Genomic DNA, 15,482 nt, shown 5'->3' with positions numbered 1-15,482 from the left:
TGAGCGAGAACCTGGATCATCTACGCTTCCGCAACCGCAAGATGAAGCGCAACGAGCTCGCGGTCATCGAGCTCTTTGACAGCACAAAACAAGGTGCGCTTTGGAAGGTTGGTGTGTTGAGTGTGTGTGTGTGTGTGTGTGTTGTGTGTGTGCGTCGTTTGTGTATTGATGGTGTTGAATGCCACTTCAGTGATGAGCTTCCTTGCGATAACGCACGTTGTTCACCACCACCACCACCACCATCGCCACCACATCAGCTGAAGGAGAGCGGGCAGAGCTTCTCGTCGCTGAGCGGTCCAAAGCCGATTGTGATGAAGCAGTCCTACATCTTCCCCTCTGCCGTCACCGCCATGGGCGTAACTCGCACAGACCAGGTCGGTAGGGTTAGGCGTGTGTTGTGTTGTGCTGTGTGTGTCGGTGTGTGTGTGTGTGTGTGTGTGTGTGTGTGTGTGTGTGTGTGTCGGTGTGTGTGTCGGTGTGTGTGTGCGTGGTTGAATGTTGCTGCTGACCATCCACTGTGTTGCTGCTGACCATCCATTGTGCTGCTGATGACCGTCGTCCTCAACTGTGCGGCTCCTCACCTTTTTTCCACCACGTCTACAATGGCCGCTGCCCACGTCAGGGTGTGACGGAGAAGCAGGCGCTCATCGCCCTGGCCAACGGCGGCATCCTCGCGCTCAACAAGAAGTGGTTCGACGCACGCAGGTCAGTTGTGTGCACTGTGTGTGTGTGTGTGTGTGTGTGTGTGTGTGTGTGTGTGTGTGTGTGTGTGTGCTTACATGCTTGCTTATCTGTTTGCTGGTCTGTTTGCTGGTCTGTTTGCTGGTCATCTCATCGAGGTTTGCCCCCCCCCCAGCTCACACCGCTACCACCACCACCACTGCACGTCCACCCACCAAATAACGCATTCCCCACCACCACCACCAACCATCATCAACCACCGCAGGCCGGCCACCCCAAAGGCGCAGGAGCGGGTGGTGGATCTTCCCAAGTACGAACCGCTGCTGGTGGTGAACACGCTCGGCATCATCACATATGGCCAGGTCTGCGCACACACACGCACGTGATGGTGTATGGGTGGCTCCCTAACATGGTCGATGCTGGAACTGCTTGTGCAAACAAGTCGTTCCGTCCCTCCACCACTTCCCACTCACACACTCACTCACGTTCCCCATGTCCACCAACATCATCATCCTCCCCCCTACCCCTCAACCCTCTGCCCACACCCCATCGCCTTCTCCACCTCCACGTTCATATGGCCAGACTGTTTCCCGCGTGCGCGACATTGTGACGGCGCCCTCTGGCCTTGAGTCGACCAGTCTCGTCCTCGCACACGGGCTCGACACATTCGTCACCAGGGTGCGGGCATGTGGTGTTGTGGCTGTAGTTGGTGGTGGCTGCGATGTTGGTGTGACGAGCTCCGTTGTTTGGCGTGCAATCGGATGACACTCCCCATTCGTATTCACACACACACAATTGCATACACGCACACACACACACAATTGCATACACACAACACACACACACACACGCACACACACACACACGCACACACATGCAGGCCAACCCGTCTGGGCAGTTTGACTCGCTGGACCGCAGCTTCAACCGCGTGGCGCTACTGGGCACGCTCGCCGCGCTCATTGCCGCCACATACGCGCTCTCCAAGATCAGCGCGCGGAAGCAGCTGGACAAGGCGTGGCAATAAACGATGCCGCTGCGTGTACATGTGTGCATGCGTGCGGGTGTTTGTGGTGGCGATTGTGGTTGTACTTGCGTGCCTGCTGTATGTTGTTGGGCCATAGAATTTGGAGATGCGACAGTACACACACTGACTGAAGTCGCGGGTCTCTTCTATTAGCTAAGCGACGACATGAGAAAGCAAGTGCAGAGGAGGGGGTGCAATCATATGTACACACAACGAAGGTTTAACGGTTGAAAGCGCACAGAGACGGTGGGCAGAGGCGAAAGTAGAGACGGTGGGCAGAGACGGTGGGCAGAGACGGTGGGCAGACGCGAGAGTAGCGACGACACACACACACACACACACACACACACACACACACACACACACACACACACACACACACACACACACACACACACACACACACACACACACACACACACACACACACACGTGGCTAGTTTTCGCTCCACTTGTGCTTGCACTCCTCGCAGCAGTAGAAGACGGTCATGGGCTCGTCGGCAGATCGCGTCTGCATCTCAAAGAAGAACGCCCGTGCATGGTCGCACTGTGGGCACCGCGCTGTAATTGCAAACGTGCATGCGCATGTGTGTTGATTGAGGAGGGTGAGGGAGGAAAGGGGAGAAGTATGTGCAGCGACGTAAGCGGGCAACTATGCACAGCGTCAGCTACACGTGTCCTACGCACACATATATCACACACACACACATACATCACACACACACATACACACACACACACACACACACACACACACACACACACACACACACACACACACACACACACACACACACACAGCACAACACACGCACCGTCTGTCATGGAAAGGCCCTCTGTGGAGGAGCCGATGATGTCCTCGACTTGTTTTGGGTTTCGGGACTTGCGGGACGACACGACAGGCATGTTCATCTCGTGCTTGTACGGGCACGTGCGGCAGGCAAAGTGCGTCCCGCACTCCGCAGACGTGTCCAGCACGAGCTGATTCGTGCACAGCGGACAAAACATAAAGAACATGGTGGCAAGTTATTCGTGGTCGTGAACCCCAGAGACGGAGAGGGGCGGCCGCTGGGGGGAGACAGGAGACAGATGCAAGGGCAGTGGGTGATGTTGGTTGTGTTTCGTTACACAATGAACAGCAGCAGCGTGCGTGCGTGCTTGTTTGCTCGGTCGATATCCGATATCCGGTGGTGGATTACGACAGGACAAATAAATTACAGCACTAACAACTGCTGCTGTGCAACGCCGCGCAAGACGACCAACCAACACTCACTCCAACACTCACACTCGCCACCCAATTCTCACTCCCAACACACCACTACCGTGATGGCGCTGGCAGACATTGTGCACAAGGGCTTTGTGCTGGGGCTGGTTGGCGTGACGCTGTATTATGGCACGTTTGTTGCCTTTCGCTCTGGGGACGTGATTGCGCGCTATCAGGCAAACAAGGCCGCCAAGGACGCACAGAACAGCACTGACACCGACACAGCCGTGCTCGACGCAGCAGCGCAACATCAACAAGGGGCGTCATCATCCTCCAACAGCAACAACCAGTAGCACACCGTGTCCTGTTCTGTGTACCTGTGTGTTCTGTTGTGTGTGTGTGTGTGTGTGTGTGTGTGTGTGTGTGTGTGTGTGCGCGCGCGCGCAAGTGTGTGTGTGTGTGTGTGTATCTGTGTTCTGTTGTGTGTGTGTGTGTTGTGCGTGTGCAAGTGTGTGCTTCATTTTAACCGCTTGCACGCACGCAGCCGGTTGTATGCCTGCGCCCGCCCGTGTTTGTAAGTATGCGCTTCCTCTGTGCACGGTCAGTCGTGCTTTGAGTGTCCTATGACGGTGTCACTCCCCTTGACCCTTTCCTCCTCCTTCCCACTCTCTCCATCCCATCCCCATCCCCCCTTCCGTCATTGCACCGCCTGTTCTTTGTTTCAACACGAAATAGAACACCCCAACCATCCATCCTTCTTCAGTTCATGTTGTTAAGTTCTTGTATTGTTCCATCAACTGCGTGGGGAAGAGGCCACGCAGTGACACAGAAGGACACAATGAGGGCAGTGACGGAAGCAGCGCAATGATCAACTGAACCAAACACAACGAAAGGCAGGACACGAACAAACACAGCCAACACAGGAAGCGGCCAGCTCGATGAAAACAACGACACGGACGAAGTAAGGCTGCAACAGCAGCTAGTCTGCCGGACAGTGAGTCAAGGTCACAGAACACACATAACACGTGCGCGTGTGCACGCTCGAGCGCGCTCACCAGTTTGAAAAGAAAGGAAGGAAGGGAAGAAGAAGTAAGGAGAGGAAAGAAAGGAAGGAAATGTAACACACAAGCGGGTGCTGACAGAGCAGACGCAAAGGGGCGTGCTACAGCAGAAAGGAAGGAAGGAACGTGGGCAGGTGACCGGAGTACGTGTTCATGCATCTACAACAGATGCAACAACACTCCATGCGCACCATCCATCTCAGGCAACAATCTGGGTCTGGTCCCAGTTGACATTGACAAAGGTGGAGAAGTTGAGCACGGAGGACAGGCGGCGCGTCATGCGTGGCTGCAGCGGCTGCTGCTGCTGGTCGCATTGCTTGGTGCTGGCGTCGTTCACGGCAGTCGCGCACGTGGCCTCTGCGACGGCGTTCTCCTGCTGCTCGTTCATCTCGTAGTCGGAGCTGTCCTTGCGGCTCGACAGCTCCTCTGTCGCCTCACTCGCATCGTCATCGTGCGCAGGCGTTTCATCGTACGTGGTTGTGTCGTCGTTGCCATCAGCACTTTCCACCTCAACGCCCTCCTCGTCATACTCTTCATCACCAGCAACAGCAAGAGCGGCAGTGCCATCAACCTGCAGCAGCTGCTCCTCCTTGTCCTCCTCCTCAATGTCGTGTTCGCAATCAACAGCGTCATCATTGGCGTCGCTGCCATCGTCGTTGAGCCACGACAGGTCGAGCTCAGAGACGGTGGATGCGCGCCTGTACACGGCGCCCGTCACGTCCCGCGCCGTCGCCGCTGTCTCCGCACACATGTCCACGTCCGCAGACGTCATCTCAAACGACACCTCGTGATGCGTCATCGCCGTGTCGGCGACAGGGGTGGCGTCGGTGGTGTCACTCGTTGTCTCCTGTTCCTCGAAGGTGTCGCGGTAGTCCTCCACCTCCGGCGTGGTGGTGGACGCATCGTCCATCTCCTCCATGTTGAGCACCGTGCCCTCCGCATAGTACACGTCATCGTTGCCTTTCTCCTCATCTTCTTCCTGCTGCAGTTGTTGTTGCTTCTCAGATGCAGCAGCAGCGGCAGCGGCAACATTGCTGTCTGCTTCTGCAGCCACAGCCGCTTCCTCCGTCATCTCCTCTTCCTCTTCCTCTGTCACCTCCTCTTCCTCTTCTTCCTCTTCCTCTTCCACCTCTTCCACCTCCTCTTCTTGATCGTCGGTGCTGGTCGTCTCCTGGAGGTTGCCGCCCAACAGCACCACCGTGCGCACAGTCTCCGTCTCCGTCTCCGTCTTCTCCTCCTCCGCTGCTGTTGCAGTAGTGCCTGGCGCATCCTTGCCTGCAGGCACGGCGTCAACGACGCTCTCTGACGCCTGCTGCAGCCCAAACACAATGCGGGGGCGCAGCGTGGTGGCCGGCGCGGAGAGGCTGCTGCCGCGCGTGAGCGACTCAAACAGCGCAACGGCACTGCGCACAGACGCATCCCCACCCTTGCTGCTGGTGGTGGCGCTGGTGCTGGTAGCAGTGACACGTGAGCGCGTGCGAGCGCGGTAATCGTCGGGGGTTGCGCCCTTCACGACGGCGGTGGTGGCACGTGCCCGCTCCATCTGCGCCTTGCGTGCCGTCACCACGTCGCACAGGGATGACCCGCGCGACACGGGCGTCGACGGCGTCGTGCTTGCACGCAGCGTGGCGGCGCTGCCCGTCTTGGATGTGGACGGCGACAGATGCGGCGTGGACGCATTTCTGCTCTGCGATTCGAAAAACGCGCGGCGGCTGCTGGTGCTGCCTGTGCGGGCGAGCACGGGCGTGGACTTGAGCGACGTCGTGCTGCTGCTTCTGCTGCTGCTGCTGTTCTTCACGCGCGACAGGCGGGAGCGCGCTGGCGTGGCAGTGGCAGAGGCAGCGTTGTTCTCAAACAGAGAGCGAATGTCGCGCACATTGCGTGAGCGCGCCGGGCAGGCGATGTCCGAGGTGACGCTGCTCTTCACCACCACCGCATATGCACCGCTGCCCTTACGGGACGGTGTTGGCGTCGTCGAGTCACGGCGAAGCGATGCCGCCGCCGTCTTCGTGGCCACACGGGCGGTGGCAGGGGTGGTGGCTGACTCGCCTTGATCCGTGTTGTTTGCTGCAGCGGTGGTGTTCTGCTCCTCCATTTGCTGCTGCAGTTGTTGCTGTTGCTGCTTCTTCTTCTGCAGCGGGGTCGTGCACATGCCGAAGCGGCTGCTGGGCAGGAACATGCTGGCGGGGCTGGACGCGGTGGAGGCGACGGCGGCAAACTTGCTGTGGATCTTCGACACGCTGTTGTCCCGCTTGATGGGCGTGGCTGCCGGCGTCGCTTGCTTCTTGCTCGGCGTGGTGGTGCTCGTGTTGAAGCGAGACAGGCGGTCGCGCACGCTCGGTGCCGCGGAGATGGTGTTGAATGCGGCGCGGGCGTGAACCTTGGTGGCAGCGGAAGTGGTGTTGTCATCAGCAGAGGCGCCTGTCGTTGCTGTTGTCGTGGACGTGGTTGTTGCGGTCTTCACAGAAGGCGTGGCTGGCGTAGCAGGTGAAGCTGGTGTGGCGTCTTGCTTGATCGCAGCGGCAGCGGCAGCAACAGTGGTGATAGCAGTGGCCTCTTTCTGCTTTGACGGCGTGGCATCGTTTCCACTCGTCAGATTGAGCTTGGTGGGGATCATGACAGACCTGTTGTGCGTGCATGCGACATGGTGTGTGATGGTGTGTGATGGTGTGTGATGGTGTGTGTTGTGAGTGTGTGTATGTGTGTGTGTATGTGTGTGTGTATGTGTGAGTGTAAGAAAAACAAACACGGAATACCAACGCGGTGCAGCAAGTGCAAGTGTAAGGATCTCGGCAAACAGGCAGCAGAGCAAAAACTCACGATGGGGCGTCGTCGGTTGTTCCGTCCTTGGCAAAGGTGTAGCGGCCCTTGCGCTTGAAGAGCTGCTTAAAGTGGGGCTTGCAGAAGACCTTTCCGTCCAAGGCAGCGTACGTGCCTGTGGAGAGTGTCTTCTTGCATTCGCTGCACTTGAAGCACGTCTTGTGGTACACCTTGTTGTCTGCGGCAACCTTCTCCATGTAGTACACGGGGCGAGTGCACACGGCACAGGCGTCTGCCTGCGGCGGTTTCCAGCCACCGGCTGAAGAGACAATAACGGTGGGGAGATGGGAAGGCGGGTCAGAGGCAAACGAATGCGATGTGAGAAGCACACGAAGAGGTGAGCTCCAACACAGACACACAGTAACAGACACACACACGCGCGCACACACACACAACATCACCACATCCACCCACACATCCACCCACACAGACACACACAGACACACACAGACACACACAGACACACACAGACACACACACACACACACACACACACACACATACACACACCTTTGCGGTGGGTATTCTTGGCGGTAGCCTGCATGGCGGTGGTGCTGACTGTCAACTCAAGATCAATCGATCCCGTGCACGGCGGATGTATGTGTGTATCGACTGCTGGTTTGTTTGTTGCCTGGCTTTGGTGGCGGGCGGTGGCTGCGTTACTTGGTTGAAGGTCAAGATGGCAAGTTTTGTCAAGCAGATGGGTGGTTGGAGAAAGTGAACACGACTCGGCGATTGGTAGCACCCAATGGAGGAGAAGTCGAAGGTGACAAACACCTCAAAAAGGTAAACACAACGAACGACTGGCTGGGGCGAAGAAATCAAAACAATGCCCTCTCCCAACCCATGCATGCGCTGTCAGCTGGTTTGGTTGCAGTGCGTGCGCGCGCGCGTGCGTGTTTTCTCTCCTGTGGAATGGAATGGTGTGCGGCATGCGCTGCACGCCACCCACGCAGCCACCATCGCTTCTGGCACGGTGGGGGCTGCTGACGAACCACACGATTGCGAAGGAACGCGCGGCGGCACAACAACAGTTTGCGACGGCATAAATATGGAGAACGACAGGCGACACACGAAGATGACCACGGTGATGATGATGCGGCGAAAGAAGACAGCTGCACCCAAGAACAACAGCAGCAGCAGCAACGTGTCCTGCTGTTGTGGGGCGTGGCTGTTGGTGGCCGTGCTGGTTGTGATGGCTGCAGGTGTCGTCGGCACAGTGGATGCAGCCACCAACAGCACGACCAATGTCACCACCACAACTGCAGCGCCCACAACCACAACAAGCACGGCCGTGGTGATGCTGAACAGCAGTGTAACAACAGTGATGCCTGCAAGCACCACTACTTCAGCAACTAACCCGACTGCAACAAGCAGTGGCAAAGTGGACACGACAACGAGTACAACGACCACGACGACAAGTACGACGACCACAACAACTACCACGACGGTAGTTGTGCCACCAGCTTCAACAACGACGACGACGACGACGACTACCACGAGTACTACGACGACCACTACAACGACGAGTACTACGACGACCACAACAAGCACAACAACAACAACAACAACAAGCACAACAAGCACAACAACAACAAGCACAACAAGCACAACAACAACAACAACGACAAGCACAACAACAACAACAACAACAACAACAAGCACAAGCACGACGACGACAACAACAAGCACCACCTCCAATGCGACGTCGACAACCTTGACGACCACCACGACCACAACAACCCTTCCCTCAACTACAAGCACGAGCTCGTCAAGCATAAGGTGAGCCTGAAACCTCTGATTGCCAACTCGCGTCCATGCAGACCTGCAAGCGAGGTCTCCCATTCCACCCTTCACTCACATCACGCTGTCTTTGAACCTGTCCAGTGTTGCCCGAGGTCCTGTGTTGTTCTTGGTCTCACATCACGCTGTCTTTGAACCTGTCCAGTGTTGCCCGAGGTCCTGTGTTGTTCTTGGTCACACAACTGCTGCTGCAAGGCGTCGTGCCTTCCCAGGTATGGTATGGTGTGTGTGTGTGTGTGTGTGTGTGTGTGTGTGTGTGTGTGTGTGTGTGTGTGTGTGTGTGTGTGTGTGTGTGTGTTTGGTGATTCGCACTGTATCTGACGTCTATTTCATCGCCTGTCTCATTGCCAGCCTCATCACCTGCAACCTCACCCTTCCTGCACCGCACCGCCTTGTACACTCATTCACTCACCGTCAGGTGACCATCTTCCGTGTTGAAGAAGTGCGTCCCATAAGACCTGGTGAGTCTTGCCCCTTATACCTCAGCCTGGCTGCGTGCATCTGAGTTCATGCACGAATGCCATCCAACTCTCATCAACTCTCATGACTGCATGACTGCATTGTGCAATCGTCCTTCTTCTTTCTGCCTCCTTCTTCGCTCAATTCCTTGTGAGTAGAGCTCGACCAGGCGCTGGTTCACTTTCAAGTGGAGCTGCGGTCCACCCGCATCATGGCCACAGCAGCGCGGATCCAGTCTCCCGCGTTCATCGACGCAATCACACAGCTCTCCCTCGTGCAAACAGCAACGGTGCGCATGTGCGCTTGTGCGGGTGTGCGCATGTGTGTGTGTGTGTGTGTGTGTGTGTGTGTGTGTGTGTGTGTGTGTGTGTGTGTGTGTGTGTGTGTGTTTGTATTTGTGTCGTGTAAAGCAGTGTTGTTGTCTCTGTGGTTTTTGAGGGTTCCGCAACACAGTCTCACAGCAGCAGCCAATTCACTCAAACACTGCCTAGGTGGTGAATGACCCCGATGTGCAGTCGGACCCGCACGTGTTGTCAACCACGACCACATCGACAACAGTTTCACAAACCACGCCCGGCTCCAGTGCATCCACGGGATCAACCAACGATATTGTCATGTTCGTGAAGTGCAACATTGTGTCGGCTTGTGAGTGTGTATGTGTGTTTGTGCGTGTGTGTGTTGTGTGTGTGTTGTGTGTGTGTTTGTGTGTGTGTGTGTGAGTGTGTTTCTGCGTGAGTGTGAATGTGTGTGTGTGTGTGTGTGCGCGCGCGTGTTCACCCGCCCAATTGCCTGTCAACAAAATGCAGCCCTGTGATTGGTGCCGTCGCTGGCGTGATGGCGGTGCTGGTTGTACTGCTCCTTACCCTTCTACTTTGTCGCGGCCGCTCCTTGGCAAAGGTGGGTAACTTAACAATGCACCTTGCTTTTGTTCTGCTGTTGCTTTGTTGGACTTGCTTGTGTCTGTTCGTGTTTGTCACGCAACACAGCTGCAACGCTGCCCCCGTGTCTCATCATGGCATACTCACCTGTGCGCGCATGCATATGTTTGTAATCACTTCAGGTTGGGCTGGAGGAAGACGGAAACGAGGCCCTTGCCATGCAGCCACCCCGAGGAACATCTCGTGAGTAGCGCGCTTTGCCTCGTGTTTATGCGCGCGCTTGTTTGACCTACTAACATGAATCGATGAATTACTGAACGCACAGCAAGAGCACAGGCGACAAGCAGATGTCAGACTGACCGTTCGTCCTTCACACACGCACATGCACACACACACACGCACACACACACACACACACACACACACACACACACACACACACACACACACACACACACACACACACACACACACACACACACACACACACACACACACACACACACACACACACACACACACACACACACACACACCACGCGCGTACAGGACGGCGGCGGTTGGATGGCTCCACGTCCCAGCAGCCCATCCTCGACAGCACCGACGACTATGATGGCGGTGGTGGTGGTGGTTATGGAGCCACCATGACACACCCCGTCATCAGTGAAACGCCACTCATTGCTTTTCCGCAGCCGCCTGCATCTCCACCTACAACAACTACAACGCCGGCAGCAGCAGCGGCACCTGTACAGCGCGAGCAGCAACAGTCGTCCCTGCAGGCAACGCCATCATCCGACATCAACTTGGCGATTCTCGCTGGTCTCCTCTCCGAGTCATACGCAGACTTTGACCCCGCCAAGACGTGCGTACCACTTTGCATGTGTGTGTGTGATATGTTTCTAAGTCGATCTTATCCATTGCAACGCTGTGCTCATTCATTCCTGTTTGCATGTTGCCTGGCCATTCATTCCATCATCAGGCTGGAGCAGGAAAACGCCATGGCAGACGAAGAGATGACGGAGCAAGCGCGTTTGAAACAGGAGACGCATCGACTCCTGCAGTCATTCCGTGAAGCCCTCAACCTCTCGCAACAGGACATCGAGGTGTGTGTGTGTGTGTGTGTGTGTGTGTGTGTGTGTGTGCGTGTTGTGTTGTGTGTTGCAGAAGCTGCTGCTGAAGCACATGTTGCATGCTGCGGTTGCTTAAAATTCGGTCTTCCGTGGTTGACACTTCGTGTCTTTGTGTTGCTTGTGTTGCTTCCTTTTGTAGAACGTGGATGTGCAAGCACTGTGCGTGCGCCTTGCGCGCGAGCGAAGAATTGCGCTTCCATCTGCATCCATGCGGGCAACGGGACGTCCAGCACAACGGCAACAACAGCAGCAGCAGGTGAGGCAGACACGTGACTTGTGCCGTGAAGGTTGACATGCTTGCGCTTGTCCACGGCAACAATTGTGGTGGCTTGTTGTGTGTGCTGGTGAAATTGCGGCTTTACACACATGTGCACACATGTGCACACATACACACACATGTGCACACATACACACATACATTCATACACGCACACACACACATACATTCATACATACGCTTGTGCAGGAGCTTGCGCCTCAGGAGCTGCAAAAGTTGAAGGAGGAGTACATGCGAAGCGGGGCGTTGTCTGAGGCGTCGTACGAGCGATTGGCCATGCAAGGGTTTTCAAAACGCCAAGTGGACAGGTTCATTGAGCGAAACGCGCAGTTTATCCTGGGCAGGTCGCCCCCACCGCCGCTGTCGTCGTCGGAGGCGTCGTCGTCGTCGGGACCAGCCGCAGCTGACCACGTGTATGGGCGGGTGAACGCTCCCCAACACGTTGCAGCAAGGTATCAGCAGCAGCAGCAACAACATCAGCAACAGCAAGCGCAACAGCAGGAGGTACAACAAAGGCAGCAGGCACAGCAACAGCAGGAGCAGGCTGCTGAGGACGTGAAGGAAGAACCGCCGATGCCTCCGCCGCGAAAGAGCGATGTGATCGGCAGCAAAGCGTGGGCGTGGCGACCAGACGGCAAGGACGCGCACGATCACAGCGCCATGATGGCAGAGCTGCAGTCAAAGCAACAGCAGGAACAGTCACACTACGGCGTTGTCACAGCACACCAGCAACAACAGCAACAGCAGCGACTGCAGGAACAGCAATACGGCGTGGTCACAGCGCAGCCTTCAACATATTCATCGTCGCAACAGCACGCCCCGCAACCGCCGCCGTCAACTGCAGCACCAACGGCCGGCAGTAGCAGCAGCCGACGCAGAGCATCGCATTTGCCCTCTTCGACAACGACACAGCAAGACGTGCGTGGCGTGATGCGCTGTGTGTGTGTGTGTGTGTGTGTGTGTGTGTGTGTGTGTGTGTGTGTGTGTATGTGTGTGTGTGTGTGTGCTGATTCACAAAAGCTCATTCGATCACATGCTTGTTGTTTGTTGCGGCTGTTTGGGCACAGGATTCCGTGGATGATCTTTTGGCGAGTTTGATAACGCCGGCAGTCAGAAAGAGGCTGCGGAAGAAGTAGGCAGGCAGTGTGTGTGTGTGTGTGTGTGTGTGTGTTGAATCAGGTGCAGTTGGATTGCATTGAGCGTGTATCATTTCATTTGGTTGATGCCGGAAAGTGCGGCTTGTGTGGTGTAAAGATTGCTGTCAGAACAGTACATGTGCAAGGGGGACAACGCAATCGAGCAAGTCCACATCAAAACATCAGGTTAAGAAAGCAAGTGGAGAACAGGCATGTCACAGTTCAAGCAAGAAGTGAATGGTTCAGCATCCCGGGTCGATGACGAGAACGGAATCAGCATGGTCTGGGATGCCGTAGATGAGGCCGGTTGGAGCGAGCACGCCACCCCACCACTTGTTATCGCCTGCAAGGTCGCTGATGGTCGTGGTGTCGGTGGCATTGGTGGTTGGATCGATGATGAGGACGGATGGGGAGGTGTGTGGGATGCCAATGATGTTGCCATTGGGTGCAAGCACGCCGCCGATCCACTTCGAAGAGCCGGTTGCATCTGCAACGACAAGCTCGGCGGTGGTGTTGGTGGCCGGATTGATGACAAGTGTCGTCGCAGAGTATGCTGGGATGGTGTAGATGAGCCCGTTGCCAGTGATTACGCCACCAAACCATTTGCTGCCCGTGCCCAAGCCGCTGATGGTGGTGAGGTCCATTGTAAGAGACTCTGGATTGATGATGAGAACAGAAGAAGCTACGAAGGGAAAGCAGTAGATGAGGCCGCTGTCTGCTTGCACACCGCCATACCATTTGTATGCCTGGCTCGACAGTCCGGACAGCGTGGTGATATCGGCTGTGTTGGTATCTGGATCAATGATCAGCACAGAGGTGGCAAAGAAGGGGATGCCGAAGATGAGGCCGTTGCTGGCCACCACACCACTCCACCACTTGCCTCCACCAGATCCCAGCGAGTGGATGCTTGTGGTGTCAACGGTGTTGGTGTCTGGATTGATGATGAGCATTGTCTCCCTGTTTGATGGGAACATGTAGATGAGGCCGTTGTGTGCCAGCACAGCACCACCCCACTTGTAGCTGTCTGTTCCAAGTTCGGAGATTGTGGTCGTGTCAACGGTGTTGGTGCTGGGATCGATGATTAGCACGGAGGGCGAGTCGTAAGGGGCAGCGTAGATGAAACCGTTGCTGGCAAGCACACCCCCGCCACGCCACTTGTTGTTTCCTGCTGAGCTAAGCTGCCCAAACGTGCTGGCAGTCGCCTCACACACCCTGCCTCGAAGAGCTTCGATCGTGCTCTGTTGGGCTTGAAGCGTGCTGTTGTGTGCGGCGATCATGCTCTGTTGCGCCTCAACAGTTGACTGGTACGCCTGCAGCATGCTCTGCTGTGCCGCTACGGTTCCACGCAGCGTTTGAACCTCCGAAACGACGTCCACGCCATTCAGGAACACGGGCTGATTCGCTGGGTCACTCGAATTGACGTGCATCGCGCCGCTATCATCTTGCGCCACCTTGGCCCTGTTTGGTGTTGGTGGTGTGGCGATGGCCTCGACGCGGCACACGCACACAACCAGGAATACAACCAAAACGGCTAAAACGTCGACAGTGGCTGGCGTCAGACTCCTCATCTTGGCTGGTGGTCTTGTTTTGCGTTTTGTTTGGGGTTGTGGAGGAAGACGGAAAAAAATAATTACGTGGAAGTTGATGTGGTGTGCCAAAGCTCCCACAGATCGCTTCCCTTTTCTCGCTTCCTTTCCTACACTCTTCTCTTTCGCTCTATTGTACAGCACAAGTGGCAAGGGCAGCACATCACAACGTTGCGCAGCAAACAAGGTTTCCGTGAGCGCCGCCCACTGTTACAGTTGCCATCATCATCAAACAAAAGGCAGGGCCGTCGGCGTGTCGTCGCTGAGGAAATGCTTGATGAACATCACTTTCCGCTCCCCATCCACTGCCAATTGCGAGTGGGATGAGAGAGAGAGATGATGATGATGATGATGATGATGATGATGATGATGATGATGATGATGGACAAGCAAACACAGTAAGCTCAGCAAGCTCAAACAGAGTCGTGCCACTCCGACGATGCAACTTGTGAAATCGCAGGGTCCAAACGCAACACAAACTTGCATGCACGCATGGTTGTGTGCTCACTCACGGTTTGTTTCGCGCCAGGCCAGGTCCTCGCGAGGACTCCGAAGAAGAACGCGTGCGAAGATGGCGACTGAGGAATGTGGCGGGAAGAAAGCACGCAACACGGGTGTCGTGGGCAGGTGGTGAGCGGAACACGGGCACAGGACAAACCAGAGTGCAGCAGTATGTACACGTCATCGTGCCACAGTCAGAGGGTTGCTTGCACGCACCGAGCACATCTGGAACGACGTCGTTTTGATCGCGATGTTGGATGATGGTGTCGACGAATCGTATCAGATACTCAAACGCCAGGCGGTGCGCAGTCGGCAGCTCCGCCTCAAGCTGTAAATATGTGTGTGAATATGTGTGCGTGTGTGCATGTGTGTGTGAATATGTGTGTGTGTGTGTATGGAAGCAAAGGGTGTGTGATGTATGAGGACTCGGTGATGTGAAGCAGCACACGTGTGGTTGCGAGAACGTCAACAAACATGCGCGCACAGGAAACCTTACCCCCCCCCCACACAACACACACACAATCAGCTCACGCGTTTGGAGAGGGTTGCTGCGTTGGCGTGGTCGAGGCACTGCGTGTACATGCTGAAAGGCACGACGGGGTCTGCAAGCGATTCCAGGAAGAGAATGAGCGCCTTGAGGGCACAGCTTGCGGACATCTCTGCGGGGATTTCCTCGCACATGTCCAGGCACCGAATCACGCGCCGCACGTCGTCATCGGACACCATCGCCTGCATCAGCGCAGGCTGCGTTGCATGGCGCGAGACCGCGAGGTGAAGAAGGGGGGGGGGTTTAAACGCACACAACTGCGTGCGTGTGTGTGTGTGTGTGTGTGTGTGTGTGTGTGTGTGTGTGTGTGTGTGTGTGTGTGTGTGTGTGTGTGTGTGTGTGTGTATGTGTGTTTGTGTATGTCAATGCGTGTGA

The 15,482-nt window shown here is 56.0% G+C and overlaps 7 protein-coding genes across 7 annotated transcripts; 3 read left to right on the top strand and 4 right to left on the bottom strand.

Annotated features, from left to right (window-relative positions):
- Positions 1-25: 25 nt before the first annotated feature.
- On the top strand, positions 26-1,845 carry PTSG_02880 (uncharacterized protein). Its single transcript, XM_004996333.1, has 6 exons — positions 26-93; positions 258-374; positions 623-705; positions 947-1,043; positions 1,264-1,359; positions 1,562-1,845. Exons 2-6 carry the CDS (start codon positions 312-314, stop codon positions 1,703-1,705), a joined length of 483 nt encoding a protein of 160 aa, XP_004996390.1. The 5' UTR covers positions 26-93; positions 258-311; the 3' UTR covers positions 1,706-1,845.
- Positions 1,846-2,141: 296 nt separating this feature from the next.
- Positions 2,142-2,722, bottom strand: PTSG_02879 (RNA polymerase III subunit C11; the record flags this gene model as incomplete). The annotated part of the gene is made up of 2 exons (XM_004996332.1): positions 2,142-2,266; positions 2,521-2,722. The coding sequence occupies 2 exons, from the start codon at positions 2,720-2,722 to the stop codon at positions 2,142-2,144; spliced, it is 327 nt and encodes a 108-aa protein (XP_004996389.1).
- Positions 2,723-3,031: 309 nt separating this feature from the next.
- On the top strand, positions 3,032-3,785 carry PTSG_02878 (uncharacterized protein; the record flags this gene model as incomplete). The annotated part of the gene is made up of 2 exons (XM_004996331.1): positions 3,032-3,258; positions 3,722-3,785. The coding sequence occupies 2 exons, from the start codon at positions 3,032-3,034 to the stop codon at positions 3,783-3,785; spliced, it is 291 nt and encodes a 96-aa protein (XP_004996388.1).
- Positions 3,677-7,827, bottom strand: PTSG_02877 (LIM domain-containing protein 2). The gene is made up of 3 exons (XM_004996330.1): positions 7,301-7,827; positions 6,791-7,049; positions 3,677-6,594 (listed from the first exon to the last, which is right to left on the bottom strand). Exons 1-3 carry the CDS (start codon positions 7,332-7,334, stop codon positions 4,170-4,172), a joined length of 2,718 nt encoding a protein of 905 aa, XP_004996387.1. The 5' UTR covers positions 7,335-7,827; the 3' UTR covers positions 3,677-4,169.
- Positions 7,828-7,868: 41 nt separating this feature from the next.
- Positions 7,869-12,473, top strand: PTSG_02876 (uncharacterized protein; the record flags this gene model as incomplete). Its single annotated transcript, XM_004996329.1, has 13 exons — positions 7,869-8,087; positions 8,168-8,319; positions 8,739-8,805; positions 9,012-9,054; positions 9,208-9,341; positions 9,544-9,668; positions 9,859-9,949; positions 10,113-10,173; positions 10,480-10,792; positions 10,910-11,033; positions 11,200-11,316; positions 11,527-12,255; positions 12,405-12,473. 13 exons carry the CDS (start codon positions 7,869-7,871, stop codon positions 12,471-12,473), a joined length of 2,244 nt encoding a protein of 747 aa, XP_004996386.1.
- A 105-nt stretch (positions 12,474-12,578) lies between these two features.
- On the bottom strand, positions 12,579-14,041 carry PTSG_02875 (uncharacterized protein; the record flags this gene model as incomplete). Its single annotated transcript, XM_004996328.1, has 1 exon — positions 12,579-14,041. The coding sequence occupies one exon, from the start codon at positions 14,039-14,041 to the stop codon at positions 12,716-12,718; it is 1,326 nt and encodes a 441-aa protein (XP_004996385.1). The 3' UTR covers positions 12,579-12,715.
- Positions 14,042-14,201: 160 nt separating this feature from the next.
- PTSG_02874 (uncharacterized protein) lies at positions 14,202-15,310 on the bottom strand. Its single transcript, XM_004996327.1, has 4 exons — positions 15,092-15,310; positions 14,777-14,888; positions 14,572-14,637; positions 14,202-14,364 (listed from the first exon to the last, which is right to left on the bottom strand). The coding sequence occupies exons 1-4, from the start codon at positions 15,293-15,295 to the stop codon at positions 14,288-14,290; spliced, it is 459 nt and encodes a 152-aa protein (XP_004996384.1). The 5' UTR covers positions 15,296-15,310; the 3' UTR covers positions 14,202-14,287.
- Between the last annotated feature and the right edge of the window lie 172 nt (positions 15,311-15,482).

Source organism: Salpingoeca rosetta (genome assembly GCF_000188695.1).
Source record: "Salpingoeca rosetta unplaced genomic scaffold supercont1.6, whole genome shotgun sequence".
NCBI lineage: Eukaryota > Choanoflagellata > Craspedida > Salpingoecidae > Salpingoeca > Salpingoeca rosetta.
Note: the sequence above shows the minus strand (reverse complement) of the source record. Positions and strands in the feature narration are given on the sequence as shown.